This window comes from Lathyrus oleraceus, chromosome 7, assembly GCF_024323335.1.
Source record: "Lathyrus oleraceus cultivar Zhongwan6 chromosome 7, CAAS_Psat_ZW6_1.0, whole genome shotgun sequence".
In the NCBI taxonomy this organism is placed as follows: domain Eukaryota; kingdom Viridiplantae; phylum Streptophyta; class Magnoliopsida; order Fabales; family Fabaceae; genus Lathyrus; species Lathyrus oleraceus.
The window spans coordinates 411,017,076-411,034,465 of NC_066585.1; the positions used below are offsets into that span (position 1 = coordinate 411,017,076).

Consider the following 17,390-nt stretch of genomic DNA (forward strand, 5'->3'; position numbering starts at 1 on the left):
AAGTGTGCTAGGGGGTGAGGATGTGTTAGGTTCAGAAACATGGAGTTCAGAAGTGTGGGGTTCTGAAAGAATGGGGATGGAGATGGTTGGGTTTAGAGGGAGAGATGATAGGTGGTGGTTGGGGTAGGGATGGGAGAATTTTCCTAGAACCAGAACTTAAGGGAGCTTCGGAAATAGGAGACTTAAATGGAGCGTAGGAGCTCAGAGGCACAAGTTTCTTTTGAGATGCTTAAGATTCTCCCAACTTCTGAGTCTTCTTATTTTTCTTCCTCTCAAAGGGATCTCTTTTCCTCTTCATAAGATTTGGTGGTTGTTCTGGTAGCCAGTCCATGGTGAATCCTGGTATGTCAATTCCATGGGATTCCCGATCTTGAAGATAGTGAGTGATTACTTATAGGGGATGAATCTTAGAGAAGAGATACATCCCATTGGATATCTCCCTCTGATCCTTCAGAGCTTCCCAGGAGGTGTCCAAGGTGGGTTTCACTTTGACCTTGTCAATAAGCCTCATGCTCTTCAGATTCTTGGCATTAAGAGGCTTTCCTATGTCCACCGTGACATATTCCATCATGTTAAGAGAGATGAGACGGTACACCAACCCACTCTCTATGAGAACATCAGAAATTAGTCTCCCCAGAGGGATGTAATTTCTGGGCTTCATATTGTTTCTGGTATCTCTGATGGAGCTCCTCAGATATTTGAAGAGGAGGGAGGGAAGATTCAGTTTCAACCTTTTGTGCAGACAGTACAGAGTGCACTTCTGATCCGTATTAATGTAGTCAGAAGCGCTAGGCGTTGGACGATGGTGGATAGTTCCAGAATTATCTTCAACCAAACTCTCAGATTTTGGTGAAGTTCTTTGTTCTTTGAAGTTTTCCCTTCTGGTTTCTGAAAGAAAATAGATGGGATGATTTCCTGGGATATACTTTGCCCTAGGATTGATATTGTATATTTTTCTGCCTCTACTATTTCCATGTCCAATAACTTAGCAATAAGCTTCTATGTGATTACAGTCTTGACCCCTACAACATATGATACGATGCAGTGGTCATCGCAGTCAGCGAACCTCCAGAATTCCTTCACCAAGAATGTGTAAACTGGACCATAGAGCTGTTTGAAGTAGTTTCCCCGCCCTTGGTTCTCCAATTCTTCAATTAGGTCTATTCCATTTCTTTTGAGGTTGTCAAAATCAACCAAGAGTTCACACACAAAACTTCCAGTTTTTCGAAAGGAGTCGCAATATTGATGTGAGAGGGGTGATCAAGAACATGAGGTTCTTGATATGAAGTTGTTGAGTGCATAGCAGTAAGGGTTGTAACCTGTTTTGAAGATTCAATTGTTGGCTCAATAGCATTCATTTGTTGAGAATATTCGAAAACCTGTTGTTGTTGAGGATTCATGTTGCAGTTGTTGAAGAAGATGAAGTTGCAAGGGAGATGAAGATGCAAGGAGCTTGAGGTTGCAAAGAGAATGAAAGCAAGGGGTTTGTGTACATCTTGAGAGTGAAAAGTGTGACAGTGGGAATTGTCGTAAGTTATATACACATTCAAAACACATGCAAAACGATAGCGTTAGGGGACAAAAGTAATTATAAGTGCTAAACTTTGAGTTGACAAGCATGGGGAGTATTAAATGCAACAAATGATGGTTGTCTAATCTCAAAAATATTTACACTACTCGAGGGGATCTCAACAGTTTGGCTCTTGAGTTCTGAGCTAGATAGTTGTCTAGAACATCCAAAGTCACACGTTTGAGAGACATCGTGTTGGCATTTCTAGAGTCAAGAGTACCAAGAGGTTTCTGACTCAGAAGGATTCTAATCGAGATATCATTTAACTTATAGAAGTATCATAACCAGAACCAGATAAATAACATATATTTAAGTCAGAGTCTATTTTAACATTAGAGGGGAGCAACACAAGTTCAAATTCATTATGGGCAATCTGCCATATTTAAATGTTTCAGAATGAAAAGAAATCTATCTTCAGCTAAGGGTTTTGTGAAGATGTCAGCCCATTGATGGTCTATATCTATGAATTTTAAAATTATTATCCCTTTCTGAACATATCCTTTGATAAAATGATGTTTAATTTCTATGTGCTTCGCTCTGGAATGTAAAATTGGATTCCTACTTAAACATGTAGCAGCAGTATCATCACAAAAGATAGGGATGTTACTCTCGTAGATCTGAAAGTCCTCAAGCTGATTCTTCACCCAGAGCATCTGAGTGCTGCATATTGAAGCTGAAATGTATTATGCTTCTGCAGTTGATAGTGCAATGGTTGATTGTCTTTTGCTAGCCCATGAGATGAGGTTTCCTCCCAGAAACTGATAGTTCCTAGATGTGCTTCTGCGTTTCAATTTGTCTCTAGCGTAATCTGCATCATAGTACCCAGAAAGCATATACTCTGATGTTTTCTTATACATTAGGCCAAGGTTAGATGTTCTTTTCAGATACCCCAGAATTCTCTTAACAACAGTTAAGTGAGATTCCCTTGGATCTAACTGAAATCTAGTACAAATACATACGCAAAATAATATTTCTGGACAGTCAGATAGAGAAGAGAACCTATCATACCACGATAGAGTTTTTGACAAACCTTTCGACTCACCTCTTCTTTCTCAAGAATGCAAGTAGGATTCATGGGAGTCTTTGCCGGTTTGCTTTCTGACATGTCAAATTTCTTCAGAATGTCTTTTATGTATTTGCTTTGATATACATATGTGGCTTCTGATATTTGGTTGATTTGAATCCCCAGAAAGAACTTTAGTTCTTGCAACAGACTCATTTCAAATTCTGCCTGTATTAGCTCTGAAAATTGTTGACAAATAGAGGGGTTAGCATAATCATATATTATCTTATTAACATATATATGACAGATCATAAGATCGTTTCTGCTGTTTTTACAGAAGAGAGTGGATTCCACTTTGCCTCTAATAAAGTCATTTTCTAGAAGAAATGAACTAAGTCTTTCATACCAAGCTCTGGGAGCTTGTTTCAAACCATAAAGATTTTTTTATTTATTTAAAAACATGTTTTGAACATTTTGAGTTTTCAAAACCAGGAGGTTGATGGACATACACCTCTTCTGAAATATACCCATTCAGAAATGCGCTTTTTACATCCATCTGATATAATTTGATGGAATAATTTATAGCAAAAGATACAAGAAGACTAATAGATTCTAACTTGGCGACTGGAGCAAAGGTGTCATTGTAGTCAACACCTTCCTGTTGACTATAACCTTGTGCCACCAGTCGTGCATTGTTTCTGACCACTTCACCCTTTTGACTTAGTTTGTTTCTGTAAACCCATTTAGTTCCAATCACATGGGTTCCCTTGGGTCTTGGTACAAGATCCCAGACATCATTCTTGGCAAACTAATCAAGTTCTTCTTTCATTGTCATAATCCATTCTTTGTCTTGAAGAGCTTCTTCATATGATGTTGGCTCTATCATAGATACTAGTCCTAGAAGTGTTTCTTCAGAAACTTTGCATGTTGATCTTGTTCTGACAGGTTCATTTTTGGTTCCCTGAATCAGTTCCTCAGAAACATTTTGTCTATTTCTTGATCTTTTCTAATTGATTGTGACTTCAGGTGCTTCTGACGTTTATTTTTCTGCTTCTTTAGATTCTTTGGTCTTTTCGTCAGAACCTGCAAGTGTTATCTCCAAATCTGCAAATTTCTCAACTAGCTTTGACTTTTCAGAGTCAAGCTTATCATCAAATCTGATATGTATTTGAAGGTAGAGAAAAACAAGAAAGGGGGTTTGAATTGTTTTCACAAGTAATAAAAACTTTTGCAACAAAAACGCACACGAAAGATAAAGCAATCAACACAGAAGTTTATTTTGGTTCGCTTGAAATTCAAAGCTACCCCAGTCCACTCGGGCAAGGTGATTTCTCCTTCAACAAGGACTTAATCCAATAATCTAGAAAGATTACAACAAAAGCGTCTAAGAGAACAAAGATCTCTTATCCCTCTCAAGTCTACATACTTCACAAGTCACTTGAGGAAATATTAAACAACTATTTGAGAAATACAAAGAGTGTTTAATGCTTCTTTATAAGCAATTTTAACACAATAAGAAAAATAAGAATACACAATAAGAGCAACAACTCGTGTGAACAGATTTGAACAAGAATGAAAAATAGAGAATTGAATTTGCAGTCTTCTTGTCTGATCGCTTCGTGTTTGGTATGATGATGATTCTGCCTTTATATAATGCTTTGAATATGAGACCTTTGGCTGAGGCATTAATGTAGTATCTTGTCAATGATGGAAATTAATTGACATTAAGTTTTTTGTCCTTTCCATAGCAATTTGGAGAGTTTTTTTTCTTTTCCAAGTAAAGATTCATACCAAATATGGAATACTTTGTTTTTTAAGTCTTGTGGTTGATCTGCTTGACTTGAATCAGAGTGCGCGAAATCTAGATCTTCTTGTCCAACATGTATTCTTTAGATAGTTGCTCAAAATTGATTTCGTTCAGAAGTTATTGATATGTTCTTAGATTCTTAAGAAGTTTTAGATGTTCTTACCATATCTCCTTATGTTGTATAGCTTGTTTCTCAAATATTTTCACTCGGATACTTCCTGTAGAGCTTTAGATTTCATAATAATAGTTTTTAAATATGCGCAGTGCATTAAGAGGCTTAGATAATATTTCGTCAGAGGTTGTTTAAATTATTCTCCCCCTTTTTGTCAAACTCAAAAAGACTTAGCGAAGCAAGTGAGGCAAACCATGTTTCATTGATGAGAGAGAAGTACAAATAAGAACAATTACAGAAAATAACAGAGGGAAAAACACTCAGAATAAACATATAGAAGATTAGCATGTAGAGAAAATAGAAACAAAAAAAATCCTAAGTGTGCCTAAGGGTTCGGAGGAGGTGACATCCTCTAAAGCAACTGAGTCAGCAGGTTCTCAATGTTAGAGTTGACAGAGTCCTATTGATCCAGTCTCACTCTCACAATATGTTGCTCTTTCTGTAGTTCTTCCAGAGTTTTCAACACGATAGGAGCGAAATTAGAGTGAGATTGCTCCACCTGAGTCAGAGCGGCGTCCCTAGCCTTGGCAACTTCTTCTGCAACAATGCGTGTTGCTTCTTCAGCATTAGACTTGGCTTTGGCTTCAACTTCAGCAGCAACAGCCTTAGTGGCAGCCTTTTCTGCAGCTTCTCTTGCTTTCTCTTCTTCTTCCGATCCGAGAATTTTCCTCACTTCTCTGCGAGCTTTTTCCTCTTCCTCTTTGGCTAGACGGGCCTGTAACCTGTCTCCAGCTTCTTTGATGAAGTCGTTTCTAACTTGTTCAGAGAATGCCTTTCAGCTTGAAAGCGTCATATGTCATCCATCTGATTATTCTATTCTAGTGAATCCTCAATGCAGAAGGATCATCACTGATTCTAGAGTTTTCAGATAGTGATATTATCTTTTCCACTTAAGACTCAGCAAATAAGACAACTGCCTCTTCCAGAGTGGGGAAGGTAGGTTCAGGTTTAGAGGTGGGAGGTATAGGTGTTGGTGGTGTGGGGAGGGTGTCAATGGGAAGTTCAGATTGTTGGGTAATGGGGTTTCAGAGAGAGTTTCTACGTGAGGTTCATTGGGTGGTGTTGGTGGGTGTTCAAATGGTGAAGGAATGTTGGTTTCTGGCTCAGATGGATTTTAAATGGAGAGCGCGCGAGCCTGAAGTTGCACAAGAGTAGGGGATTGAGGGTCAGATTGGTCAGAGTCAGAAGAGATATTCTAGTAGGGTGGAGATAAGGGAGTGGAGGAGGGTGGTGATCTGGGTTCATTGAATAGTTAGGCTTCAGATATTGGTAAGGTTGTGATGGTTAGATTGAATTTTTGAAGGGGAGGTGATGGTGGGTTAGAGGTGGGAGTTTCATAAGGATTTGTGGTGGAGGTTGTGGGTTCTGAGTATGCGTAAAAAGGGGAAGGTTGAGGTAAGGAAAAAAACAGTTGCCTTAAATGTAAAGTAGGAGAGTCAGAGGGTTGAGACTTACTTGGAGAGGAGGAGGAAACCAGAGGCACAAGTGGTATGGATATAGAAGGTTCCCCCAGCTTCTGAAATTTCTTCTTTGACTTTATTTTAGATGTCTCCCACATCCTCTTCATGAAATTAGATGGATGTTCAGGTAGCCAATCCACCGAAAAATTAGAGATGTCTACCCCTTGATTTCTCAGGTCCTGCAGATAGTATGCGATAACTTCTGGGGGTCTAGCTTAGAGAACAGATAGAGACCATTGAGTATCTTCCTCTGATCCTTTAGAGCTTCCCAGGAGGTGTCCAGAGATGGCTTGACCATAACTTTCTCAATGATGCCCATGCTCTTCAGATTCCTTGAGTTCAGAGGCCTCCTAGTGTCTATCATCACATCTTCCATCAGATTGTGGGATATCATATGATCCACCAATCTGATTTTTATCAGAACGTCGAAGATTAGCCTTCCTAGAGGAATGTAGGTTCTGGGCTTCTTGTTGTTTCTGGTGTCCCTGGCGGAGTCCCTCAGATACTTGAACAAAAGAGATGGCATATTCGGCTTGAGTCCTTTGTGGAGGCAGTATAGGATGCATTTCTGGTCAGTATTGATGTATTCTGACGAATTGGATGCTGGGTGATGATGAATAGTCCCCAAAATAATCTTCAGCGAGACCCTCAGATTCTGGTGAAGTTCTTTGTTCTTTGAGGATTTTCCTTTTGTGCTCTGCTTGAAGATTGTTGGGATAATCTCTTGGGACATATATTTTTACATAGGGTTGATCTTGTACATTCTTCTCCCCCCTGTATTCTCCATATTCAGAAGGTTGGCTATGGATTTCTCAGTGATAACCATCTTCACCCCCAGAACGTGTGAGACGATGCAGTGGGCATATGAATTTGCAAATCTCCAGAACTCTTTGACCATAAATGTGTAGATTGGGTCATAGAGACGCTGAAAGTAGTTTTCCCAACCTTGCTTTCTCAATTCCTCCGTGAGGTCAATCCCATTTCTCTTCATGTTTTCAAAGTCTACCAAGGATTCACAAAGGACTTCTAGTTTATCGAAGGGATTTGCAAGATGAATGTATGGAGGACGATCCGAAATGTGAGGTTCCTTGTAGATTGGTTTTGATATAGCAGCAGTTATAGTGGTGGTTTGCTGGGAAGCAGTTGAATGTCGTTCGATTGATTCCATTTGTTGCGAAAAGCTGTATACTTGTTATTGTTGAGAATCCATGTAGAAGATGAAGAACACTTGAAGGACACTTTAAGAACACTTTAAGAACGAGAGATAGTTTATAACCAAGGGTTTGTGCAGGATGTGAGTGAAAAAATGTGAAAGTGGGAGTTGTGACAGTATATATACGCAAGGTAAGCATGCAAAACGACATCACTTAAAGAGAATATAGAACAACATTTAAATAATAGCACATAAATTGAGTTGACACACGAGGGGGAAAATTAATTACAGCTAATGATGGATGTCTTATCCCAAAAATCTGCACACTGCTCGAGGAGATCTCAATAGTCTGTCTCTAGAGTTTTGTGCTAGACAGTTGTCTAGAAGATCCAAGGTCAGAGCAAGAGAGGCCGCGTGTTGATATATTTGATCTTTGGGAATACCAAGAGATTGGGTCCTAAGGATTTCTGATTCAGATTACTTCTAACTGGTAGAAACATCAGAGTCAGATCCAGATGCCAGAAGTTTTAAGTTAGAGCCTATTTAACCATTTCAGAGACGCGCATATTTGACTCATTCTGGGAAATTTGCCATGTTCAAATGTTTCAGAATGAATGAGAGTCTATCTTCAGCTAAGGGTTTTATGAAGATATCATCCAATTGGTGGTCTGTATCTATCAATTTTAATGTAATTACCCCTTTCTGACATAGTCTCTGATAAAGTGATGTTTTATTTCTATGTGTTTTGCTCTGGAATGCAAAATAGGGTTCTTACTTAAACATATGGAAGTAGCATTGTCACAAAAGATAGGAACGTTATTCTCATATATCTGAAGATCTTCTAGTTGATTCTTCATCCAGAGCATATGAGTAGTGCATAGTGAAGCTGAAATGTATTCTACTTCTGCAGTAGAGAGTGTTATGGTTGACTGTCTTTTTCTATCCCAAGATATAAGATTGCTTCCTAGAAATTAATAGTTTCAAGATGTGCTTTTTCATTTCAATCTGTCTCCGGCATAATCTGCATCACAATACCTAGAGAGCCTATACTCTGATGTTTTCTCATACATCAGGCCAAGGTTAGGTGTTCCTTTCAGATACCTTAGGATTCTCTTAACAACTTTTAGATGAGATTCCCTTGGATCTGATTGAAATCTGGCACAGAGACAAATGTTGAAGAGAATATCTGGCTGTGTAGCCGCCAGATAGAGAAGAGAGCCTATCATACCACGATAGAGCTTCTGAAAAACCTTTTGACTTACTTCTTCTTTTTCCAGAATGCATGTAGGATGCATGGGAGTTTTGCTGGTTTGTTGTCTGGCATATCAAATTTATTCAAAATGTCTTTTATGTATTTGCTTTAATATACATATGTGGCATCTGAAGCTTGGTTGATTTAAATTCCCAGAAAGAATTTTAGTTCTTGCATCAAACTCATTTCAAATTCTGTCTGCATTAACTCAGAGAACTCTCGACACACAGAAGGGTTAGCTGACCCAAAAATTATATCATCAACATATATCTGACACATTATGAGGTCATTTCTGAAGTTTTTACAAAAGAGAGTAGAGTCAACTTTTCCTCTAATAAAATCATTTTCCATAAGGAAAGTGCTTAGTCTTTCATTTTCCATACATAGATTTTTTCAGTTTAAACACGTGTTCTGGACATTTTGAGTTCTCAAAACCCGGAGGTTGGTGAACATATACTTCTTCAGAAGTATAACCATTCAGAAATGCACTCTTAACATCCATCTGATATAATTTGATGGAATTATTAACAATGAATGATACAAGTAAACGAATAGATTCTAACTTGGCGACTGGAGCAAAGGTTTCGTTGCAGTTAATGCCTTCTTGTTGACTATAACCTTGTAATACCAGTCGCGCTTTATTTCCGACCACTTCTCCTTTTTCATTTAGTTTGTTTCTGTACACCCATTTTGTTCCAATAATGTGGGTACCTTTTGGCTTTGGTACAAGATCCCAGACGTTGTTCTTTGCAAATTGATCAAGTTCTTCTTCCATTACCAGAATCTTATCTTTGTCTTGAAGTTCCTCATCACAAGATGTTGGCTCTACCAGAGACACAAATCCCATAGGGGTTTCCTCGGATACTTTGAATGTAGACCTTGTTCTGATAGGTTCATCCTTGTTTCCCATAATCAATTCTTCAGAGACGTTTAGTCTATTTCTTGATCATTTATGTATAGTTGAGATTTCAGTTGTTTCTGGGTTTTTCCTTTTAGCTTCCTCATATTCTTTAGTCTTTTCGTCAGAACCTGCAAGTGTTATCTCCAGATTTGCAAGTCTTTCAAATAGCTTTGACTTTTCAAAGTCAAGCTTATCATCAAATCTGACATGTATTGATTCTTCCATAATTTTAGTTTATGTATTGTATACTCTGTAGCCCTTAGAGTGTTCTGAGTATCCCAACATAATATCTTTTTGTGCTTTTAAATCAAACTTATTCAAATTTTCTTTATTTTTTAAGATGAAACAGGAGTATCCAAAAGGATGAAAATAAGAAATGTTGTGTTTTCTTCCCTTACACAGTTCAAAAGGAGTCTTCTCCAGGATAGGTCTTATAGAGATTCTATTCTGAATATAGCAAGTTGTATTTACGGCTTCATCCCAAAAGTGATTAGCCACATTCGTTTCATTGATCATGGTTTTGGCCATTTCTTGAAGAGTCCTATTCTTCCTCTCTACAACCCCATTTTGCTGTGGAGTTCTAGGACGGGAGAAATCATGGGATATTCCATTTGAATCAAAAAGTTCTTCAAAAAAATTGTTTTCAAATTTTCCACCATGATCACTTCTAACTCTGATGATATTAGAGTCAAATTCGTTTTGTACTTTTGAACAGAAACTAGTGAATACACCGTGTGACTCATTCTTGTGTCTTAGAGTCAAACTTGTTCAGATTATCTTTAGCATTCAGAATAAAATAAGAACATCCAAAAGGATGAAAATAAGAAATTTTGGGTTTGAAGGTGAGAAAAACAATAAAGGGGGGTTTGAATTGTTTTAGAAAATAAAAGCTTTTTTCAAAACTAAAAACACACCGAATTTTATACTGGTTCGCTTATAACACAAAGCTACTCCAGTCCACCCGGCCAAGGTGATTTCGCCTTCAAAAAGGACTTAATACACTAATCTTGAAAGATTAATACAACCAAATGTCTAAGAGAGTGATCTCTTAGTCCTCCCAAGTATACAGACTACGCAAAGTCACTTGAGGAACAAAAGCAATTTAGCAAAATAAATATGTAATAGAGAGTGCTTCTAAGAGTAAGCGAATATTACAGCAGAATAATCAAGCAAGTGTTTTCACGTATGAGCAGCAAGTCGTGAAAAGCTTTAAGAGAGAACGTAAAGGATTTTCTGTGCGTTGTTGTGTGTCTCTCACTAAGGTAGGCTGTCCTTTATATAGTGGTGAAAGGACCGTTGGAGTGATGACAAAATATTGGCCTTTGATGAGCATTCAATGTCATTACTTCTGTGTTTCTTGCCATAACCAATTTGTCTCCCTGAATAATTTCTTTCTAAAATTACTTCCTTTCCATTTGAAGAAATTCTTTCCGTTACTCTTTCTGGATTTGGAGAATCTTCATCAGAGTCTTTGTTATCTCGGAGTTTCTGTGTCAAAAGGAGATTGTGTTGAGGTTACATCAGAGCTTCTAAGAGTACTGGTCTTCTAGATCATCAGAACTAAGTCCAGTGGATGTTTAGAGCTTCTGGTTCTTTCTATTGTCTTGTTTTGCTCAGAGTCAGAACTTCTAGAGCGCACTTCTTCTTCAGATGCTTCTGATCTTCTAGTATTTTGTATCTGATCAGAGTTCATATCTGATAAAATGATCAGATTCCTTTGTTGCTGTTCAGAGTCCTGCGCACTTAGAGAATTTTCGTTAGGGTGCGATTTTTGGTTTCATCCTTTGTTATCATCAAAATCCTGGAATTCTATTCTAGAACTAATTTTGTTCTTACAATCTGCCTCTTTTTGATGATGACAAAACAATCTTAATTAAGAGATGAAACATTTTATATATAAGAATTTTTTAAATCAGATAGAAGTGAGCTCCCCCTGAGATGAGTCTGGGAGTTCAGAAGTTCTTACCGGAGCTTCCATGAGATGATGTTTCTAGATACTCTTCTGCAAATTTCTAATTCAAAAGGATTAGAACCAATTTCTTAAACAATGTTTGCAGAGTACTAAAGGGATTTAGATATGTTTTCATCAGAGCTGTTTTTAGTTCTCCCCCTATTGGTCAGAATCAAAAAGACTTAGATAAATGAAGGAAAGACAAATATATATATATATTCAGAGGTGTTAGACGCATAAACAACAGAAAGCGAGAACAAACACAACAGAAAGCAACAAGCAAATCAACTACCAAAAAAAATCCTAGGTGCCTAAGGGTTTGGAGGTGGAGGCATCCTCTGAAGCAGCTGGGCCAGCAGATTCTGAATGTTGACATTGACTGAATCCTGTTGATCCAGTCTGGCTCGAACTTCTTTCTGCTCCTTCTGAAGATCTTCAAGTGTCTTGAGAACCAGAGGAACAAAGGTGGAAGACTCCCCCTCAGTCAGAGCATCCGGTTCTACCCTGTTGGCAGATTCTTCAGCACAACGAGTTTCAGCTTCAGCAGCGGCTTTAGCTTCAGCTTCAGCAGCAGCGTTTGCTTCAGCTTCAGCAGCAGCAGCAGCCTCAACTAGAGCTTTGGCTTCAGCTTCCTTGATCCTTTGCATTTCCTCTTGTCTGGCTTTCTCTTCTGATTCCTTGCGGGCTCTCTCCTTAGCTTCTCTGGCTAGACGCTCCTGGAGTCTTAGCTCAGCGTCTTTGATGAATTCGTTTTGGACTTGCTCAGAGAGGCTCTTCAGCTTGAAGGATTCAGTGGTCATCCAGCCAATAACTCTGTTCCAGTGTGTCCTTATGGCTGAAGGATCATCACTGATACCAGAGTTGATGGTCAGAGACTTGACCTTGTCAACTGATGCTCCTGCAAACAGTATTATTGCTTCCTCTAGAGTTGGCAAGGTGTTTCCTGGTTCATAGGGTGGGGGTGGAGAAGTGGGAGGGCTTAGGTTGAGAGTGGGAGTTTGTGGTTCAGCGGATGTATTTGGTGGGTGTGTGTCAGAGTTGTTTGGTTGAGTTTCAGAAGGTTGAGGATCAGATGTTGTTGGGTTTGGTTGTTCTGTGGGTGGTGAAGTGACTTCTGGTTCAGATGTGGGTTGTGGTGGTTGTTGTGAGGCCAGAGTTTGAGTTTGGAGTTGGGCTAGAGTGGGATATGAGGGGTCAGAGTGTTCTGCGTCTGAGGAAATGTTATAGTAAGGGGGTGATTCTGGAGAAGAGGATTGAGATGGTGAGGTGGTTTCGTTCAGCATTTCTGCGTCAGAAATAGGTAAGGTTGTGGTGGCAAGGTTAAATTTCTGGGATGGTTGATGAGATGTTCTGGTAGTTAAGGGAGGGGTTTCTGAGTTTGTATAGGTAGGTGTGGGTTGAGGGATAGAAGAAGCAATATTATGTGTTTGTACAGAGGGAGCAAGAGAAACCAACTTACCAGAAGGTCCAGGCAGAGGTGTTGGAGGTCTTGATCCGGAGGATTCTCCTAGTCTTGCCTTCTTCGCTTGCTTCGCCTTTTCAGAGGGTCCTCGTGGATGCTTCATGAAGTTTGGAGGCTCATCTGGCAGCTGGCTTATGTTGAAGTCAGAGATATCTACTCCTTCTTTCCTCAGATCGTCTAAGTAGTAAAAGGATTACCTCTGGAGGGTCGATCTTTGAGAACAGATAGAGTCCGTGTGGGATCTTCCTCTGATCTTTGAGAGCTTCCCAGGAGGTGTCCATAGTAGGTATGAACTAGACTTGATCCAGAATCCCCATGCTCTTCAGATTTTTGGCGTTTAGAGCTTTGCCGGTGTCGATCATCACGTCTTCCATGAGTCTGAAAGTTATTAGATGGTCCACGAGACGACTCTCAATCAGAACATCAGAGATTAGCCTTCCCATAGGAATGTAGTTTCTAGGCTTCATGTTGTTTCTTGTATCTCGTACAGAGTCTCTGAGATACTTGAAGAGGAGTGATGGAAGGCAGAGCTTTAGACCCTTTTGGATGCAGTACAAGATGCACTTCTGGTGTGTGTTGATGTAATTTGAAGAATTTGAAGCTGGGCGATGATGGATGGTGCCCAGGATGATCTTCAGCCAGACTCGGAGGTTCTGATGTAGCTCTTTGTTCTTGGAGTGGTTTCCTTCAGCGTTCTGCTTGAAGATGGTTGGGTTAATCTCATGGGACATATATTTTGCCCTAGGATTAATGTTGTAGATCCTTCTGCCTCCATCTTTCTCCATGCCCAGAAGAGCAGCAATGGACTTCTCAGTTATCACCATTTTGACTCCCAGAACATAGGAGACGATGTAGTGATCAACAGCATCAGCAAATCTCCAGAGTTCTTTAGTGAGGTCAATGCCATTTCTGCGCATGTTATCAAAATCCACCAAGGATTCACATAACACTTCAAGTTTTTCAAATGGCGTTGCAAGATTGATGTGAGGCTTACGATCAAGAATGTGAGGCTCTTTGTAGATGGGAGTTGTGACTACACCGGTAACCGTTGGGTTTGGGTTGCTTGAACTTGGAGCTTGTTCGTTTGAGGCCATTTGTTGAGAGAAGTTGTAGACAAATTGTTGTTGAGCATCCATGAATGTTGTTGAAGTTGAGATGAAGATTGAAGAATGTTGCAGGAATACCTTGAGAGAACTGAGCTTGCAGAGGTTTATGAGTGCATGAGAGTGAAAAGTGTGCAATGTGTGAATTGAGGTGTTTAAATACCCAAATTAGGGCGCATGCAAAACGACAAACAAAACAGAGTTTAGCACAAAAACCAAGTTAACATGTTTAGAGGGAAAGTGATTACAGCTCATTAATGATATTTAATCCCAACAGTCAGCACACTTCTCGAGGAGATCTCAAGAGACTGTTCCTTGATTACTACTAGACAACTGCCTAGAAGTTCCAAGGTCAGGCGCAAGGTACTCCACGTGTTTGCTTTATCTGAGCTTCAGGAATACCAAGGGATTGGTTCTTGGAGATTTCTAACTCAGATGACTTCTAACTTGGTAGGAGTATCAGAGTCAGAGGCAGAATCGATTTTGTTTACATCAGATTCTTATTTTACAAACTCAGAGGCACATTTTATTCAGGGCAATTTTGAATGTTCAGATTCTTTAAGATGAAGAGGAATCTATCTTCAGCTAAGGGTTTAGTGAAGATGTCAGCCCATTGATGATCTGTATCAATGAATTTCAATGTTACTACCCTTTTCTGAACATAGTCTTTGATAAAATGATGTTTTATTTCTATGTGCTTAGCTCTGGAGTGTAAAATAGGATTCTTGCTTAAACAAATGGCAGCAGTATTATCACAGAAGATAGGAATGTTACTCTCAAAGATTTGCAGATCCTCTAATTGATTCTTCATCCAGAGCATCTGAATAGTGCACAGTGATACTGAGATGTATTCCGCTTCTGCAGTAGACAAGGCTATGGTTGATTGTCTTTTGCTGGCCCAGGATATCAGATTCTTTCCCAAAAGCTGACAATTTCCAGATGTACTTTTTTGTTCCATTCTATCTCCTGCGTAATCTGCATCACAAAAACCAGATAGTCTATACTCTGATGTTTTCTCATACATCAGGCCCAGGTTAGGAGTTTCTTTTAGATATCTGAGAATTCTCTTAACTGCTGTTAAATGAGATTCTCTAGGATCTGATTGGAATCTGGCACAAAGACAGACACTAAATAGAATATCGGGACGAGTAGCAGTCAGATAGAGAAGGGAGCCTATCATACCACGATAGAGCTTCTGACAAACCTTTTGACTGACTTCTTTTTTTTCAAGAATGCAAGTTGGATGCATGGGTGTCTTTGCAGGTTTGCATTCAGCCATTTTAAATTTCTTCAGAATGTCTTTTATGTATTTACTTTGACGAATGTACGTGGCTTCTGAAGTTTGATTGATTTGAATTCCTAGAAAGAACTTTAGTTCTTGCATTAAGCTCATTTCAAATTCTGTCTGCATTAGCTCAGAGAATTCTTGACATACAGAGGCGTTAGCTGAACCAAAAATGATATCATCAACGTATATCTGGCATATCATGAGATCATTATTAATGTTTTTACAGAAGAGTGTGGAGTCAACTTTCCCTCTGGTAAAATCATGTTCCAGAAGGAAATCACTTAATCTTTCATACCAAGCTCTGGGAGCTTGTTTAAGTCCATATAAAGACTTCTTAAGTTTAAAAACATGTTCTAGACAATTTGAATTTTCAAAACTTGGAGGTTGGTTGACATACACTTCTTCTGATATATAACCATTAAGGAATGCACTCTTGACATCCATTTGATACAATTTGATAGAATGATTTATAGCGAATGATACAAGTAAGCGAATAGATTCTAACGTGGCGACTGAGGCAAAGGTTTCATTGTAGTCAATGCCTTCTTGTTGACTATAACCTTGAGCCGCCAGTCGAGCTTTGTTTCTGACAACTTCTCCTTTCTCATTCAGCTTGTTTCTGAACACCCATCTGGTTCCGATAATGTGAGTGCCTCTTGGTTTAGGAATAAGATCCCAGATGTTGTTCTTTGTGAATTGATCTAGCTCTTCTTGCATGGCTAGAACCTAATCGTTATCTTGAAGTGCCTCATCACAGGAAGTAGGCTCGATCAGAGATACTAGTCTCAGAGGAGTTTCTTTAGGAGTCTTGAAGGTAGACCTAGTTCTGATAGGTTCATCCTTATTTCCTAGAATCAACTCTTCAGATATGTTGAGGCGACTTTTAGCTTTCCTTGGGATTGCTGGGGATTTAGTTCCTTCTGAAGTTTGAGTGGCAGTTACTTCCGGAGCTTTAATCTTCTCGTCAGAACCTGCAAGAGTGATCTCCAGATCTACAAGTTTCTCAACTACCTTTGACTTTTCAGGGTCAAGCTTATCATCAAATCTGACATGAATTGATTCTTCCATAATTTTGGTTTCTGTATTGTATACTCTGTTGCCTTTAGAGCATTATGAGTATCCTAACATAATACCTTTTTGTGCTTTGGAATCAAACTTGTTCAGATGTTCTTTAGTATTTAAAATAAAACAGGAACATCCAAAAGGATGAAAATAAGAAATGTTTGGTTTTCTTCCTTTACACAGTTCATAGGGAGTCTTCTCCAGAATAGGTCTTATGGAGATTCTATTCTGAATGTAACACGCTGTATTTACAGCTTCAACCCAAAAGTGCTTAGCCACATTTGTTTCATTGGTCATGGTTCTGGCCATCTCTTGGAGTGTCCTATTCTTCCTCTCTACAACTCCATTTTGTTGTGGAGTTCTAGGGCTGGAGAAATCATGGGATATTCCATTAGAGTAAAATAATTTCCTCAAAAAATTTATTTTCAAATTCCCCACCATGATCACTTTTGACTCTGATGATTTTAGAGTCGAATTCGTTTTGCACTTTGGAACAGAAGCTAGTGAATACAGAGTGAGACTCACTCTTGTGCTTTAAGAATTTTACCCATGTCCAGCGACTAAAATCATCAAGAATGACTAGTCCATACTTCTTTCCATTGACTGATGCTGTTTTCACAGGACCAAATAAATCAATGTGGAGAAGTTCCAGAGGCTTAGAGGTAGAAACAATATTTTTCCTTTTAAAAGATGATTTTGAAAATTTTCCTTTCTGACATGCTTCACATAGAGCATCTGAAGAGAACTTTAGCTTAGGTAGACCTCTGACTAACTCGAGTTTATTTAGCTGAGACAACTTTCTCATGCTAATGTGGCCCAAGCGTCTATGCCATACCCATTACTCTTCATGAACATACATCAGACATTTCACATTTTGTTCTTTTAAATCAGAAAGATTTATTTTATAAATATTGTTTTTCCTCTTGCCAGTGAATAGGACAGAACCATTGTTTTAATTTATGGCTTTACATGATTTTTGATTAAAGATTACATCATATCCGTTATCACTTAATTGACTTATTGATAACAGATTATGCATTAATCCTTCTACATATAACACATCAGATATGGAGGGAAGAGTACCATTACGAATAGTTCTGGAGCCTCTGATCCTTCCTTTCTGATCTCCTCCAAAGCCTACGAATCCAGCATCTTTAAGTTCCAGGATTTGGAACATAGACTTTCTTCCCGTCATGTGTCGCGAGC

The 17,390-nt window shown here is 38.9% G+C and overlaps 1 protein-coding gene across 1 annotated transcript; it reads right to left on the reverse strand.

Moving 5' to 3' along the window:
* Window positions 1-4,952: 4,952 nt before the first annotated feature.
* Window positions 4,953-9,327, reverse strand: LOC127104086 (eukaryotic translation initiation factor 4 gamma-like). Its single transcript, XM_051041300.1, has 2 exons — window positions 9,046-9,327; window positions 4,953-5,324 (listed from the first exon to the last, which is right to left on the reverse strand). The coding sequence occupies exons 1-2, from the start codon at window positions 9,325-9,327 to the stop codon at window positions 4,953-4,955; spliced, it is 654 nt and encodes a 217-aa protein (XP_050897257.1).
* Between the last annotated feature and the right edge of the window lie 8,063 nt (window positions 9,328-17,390).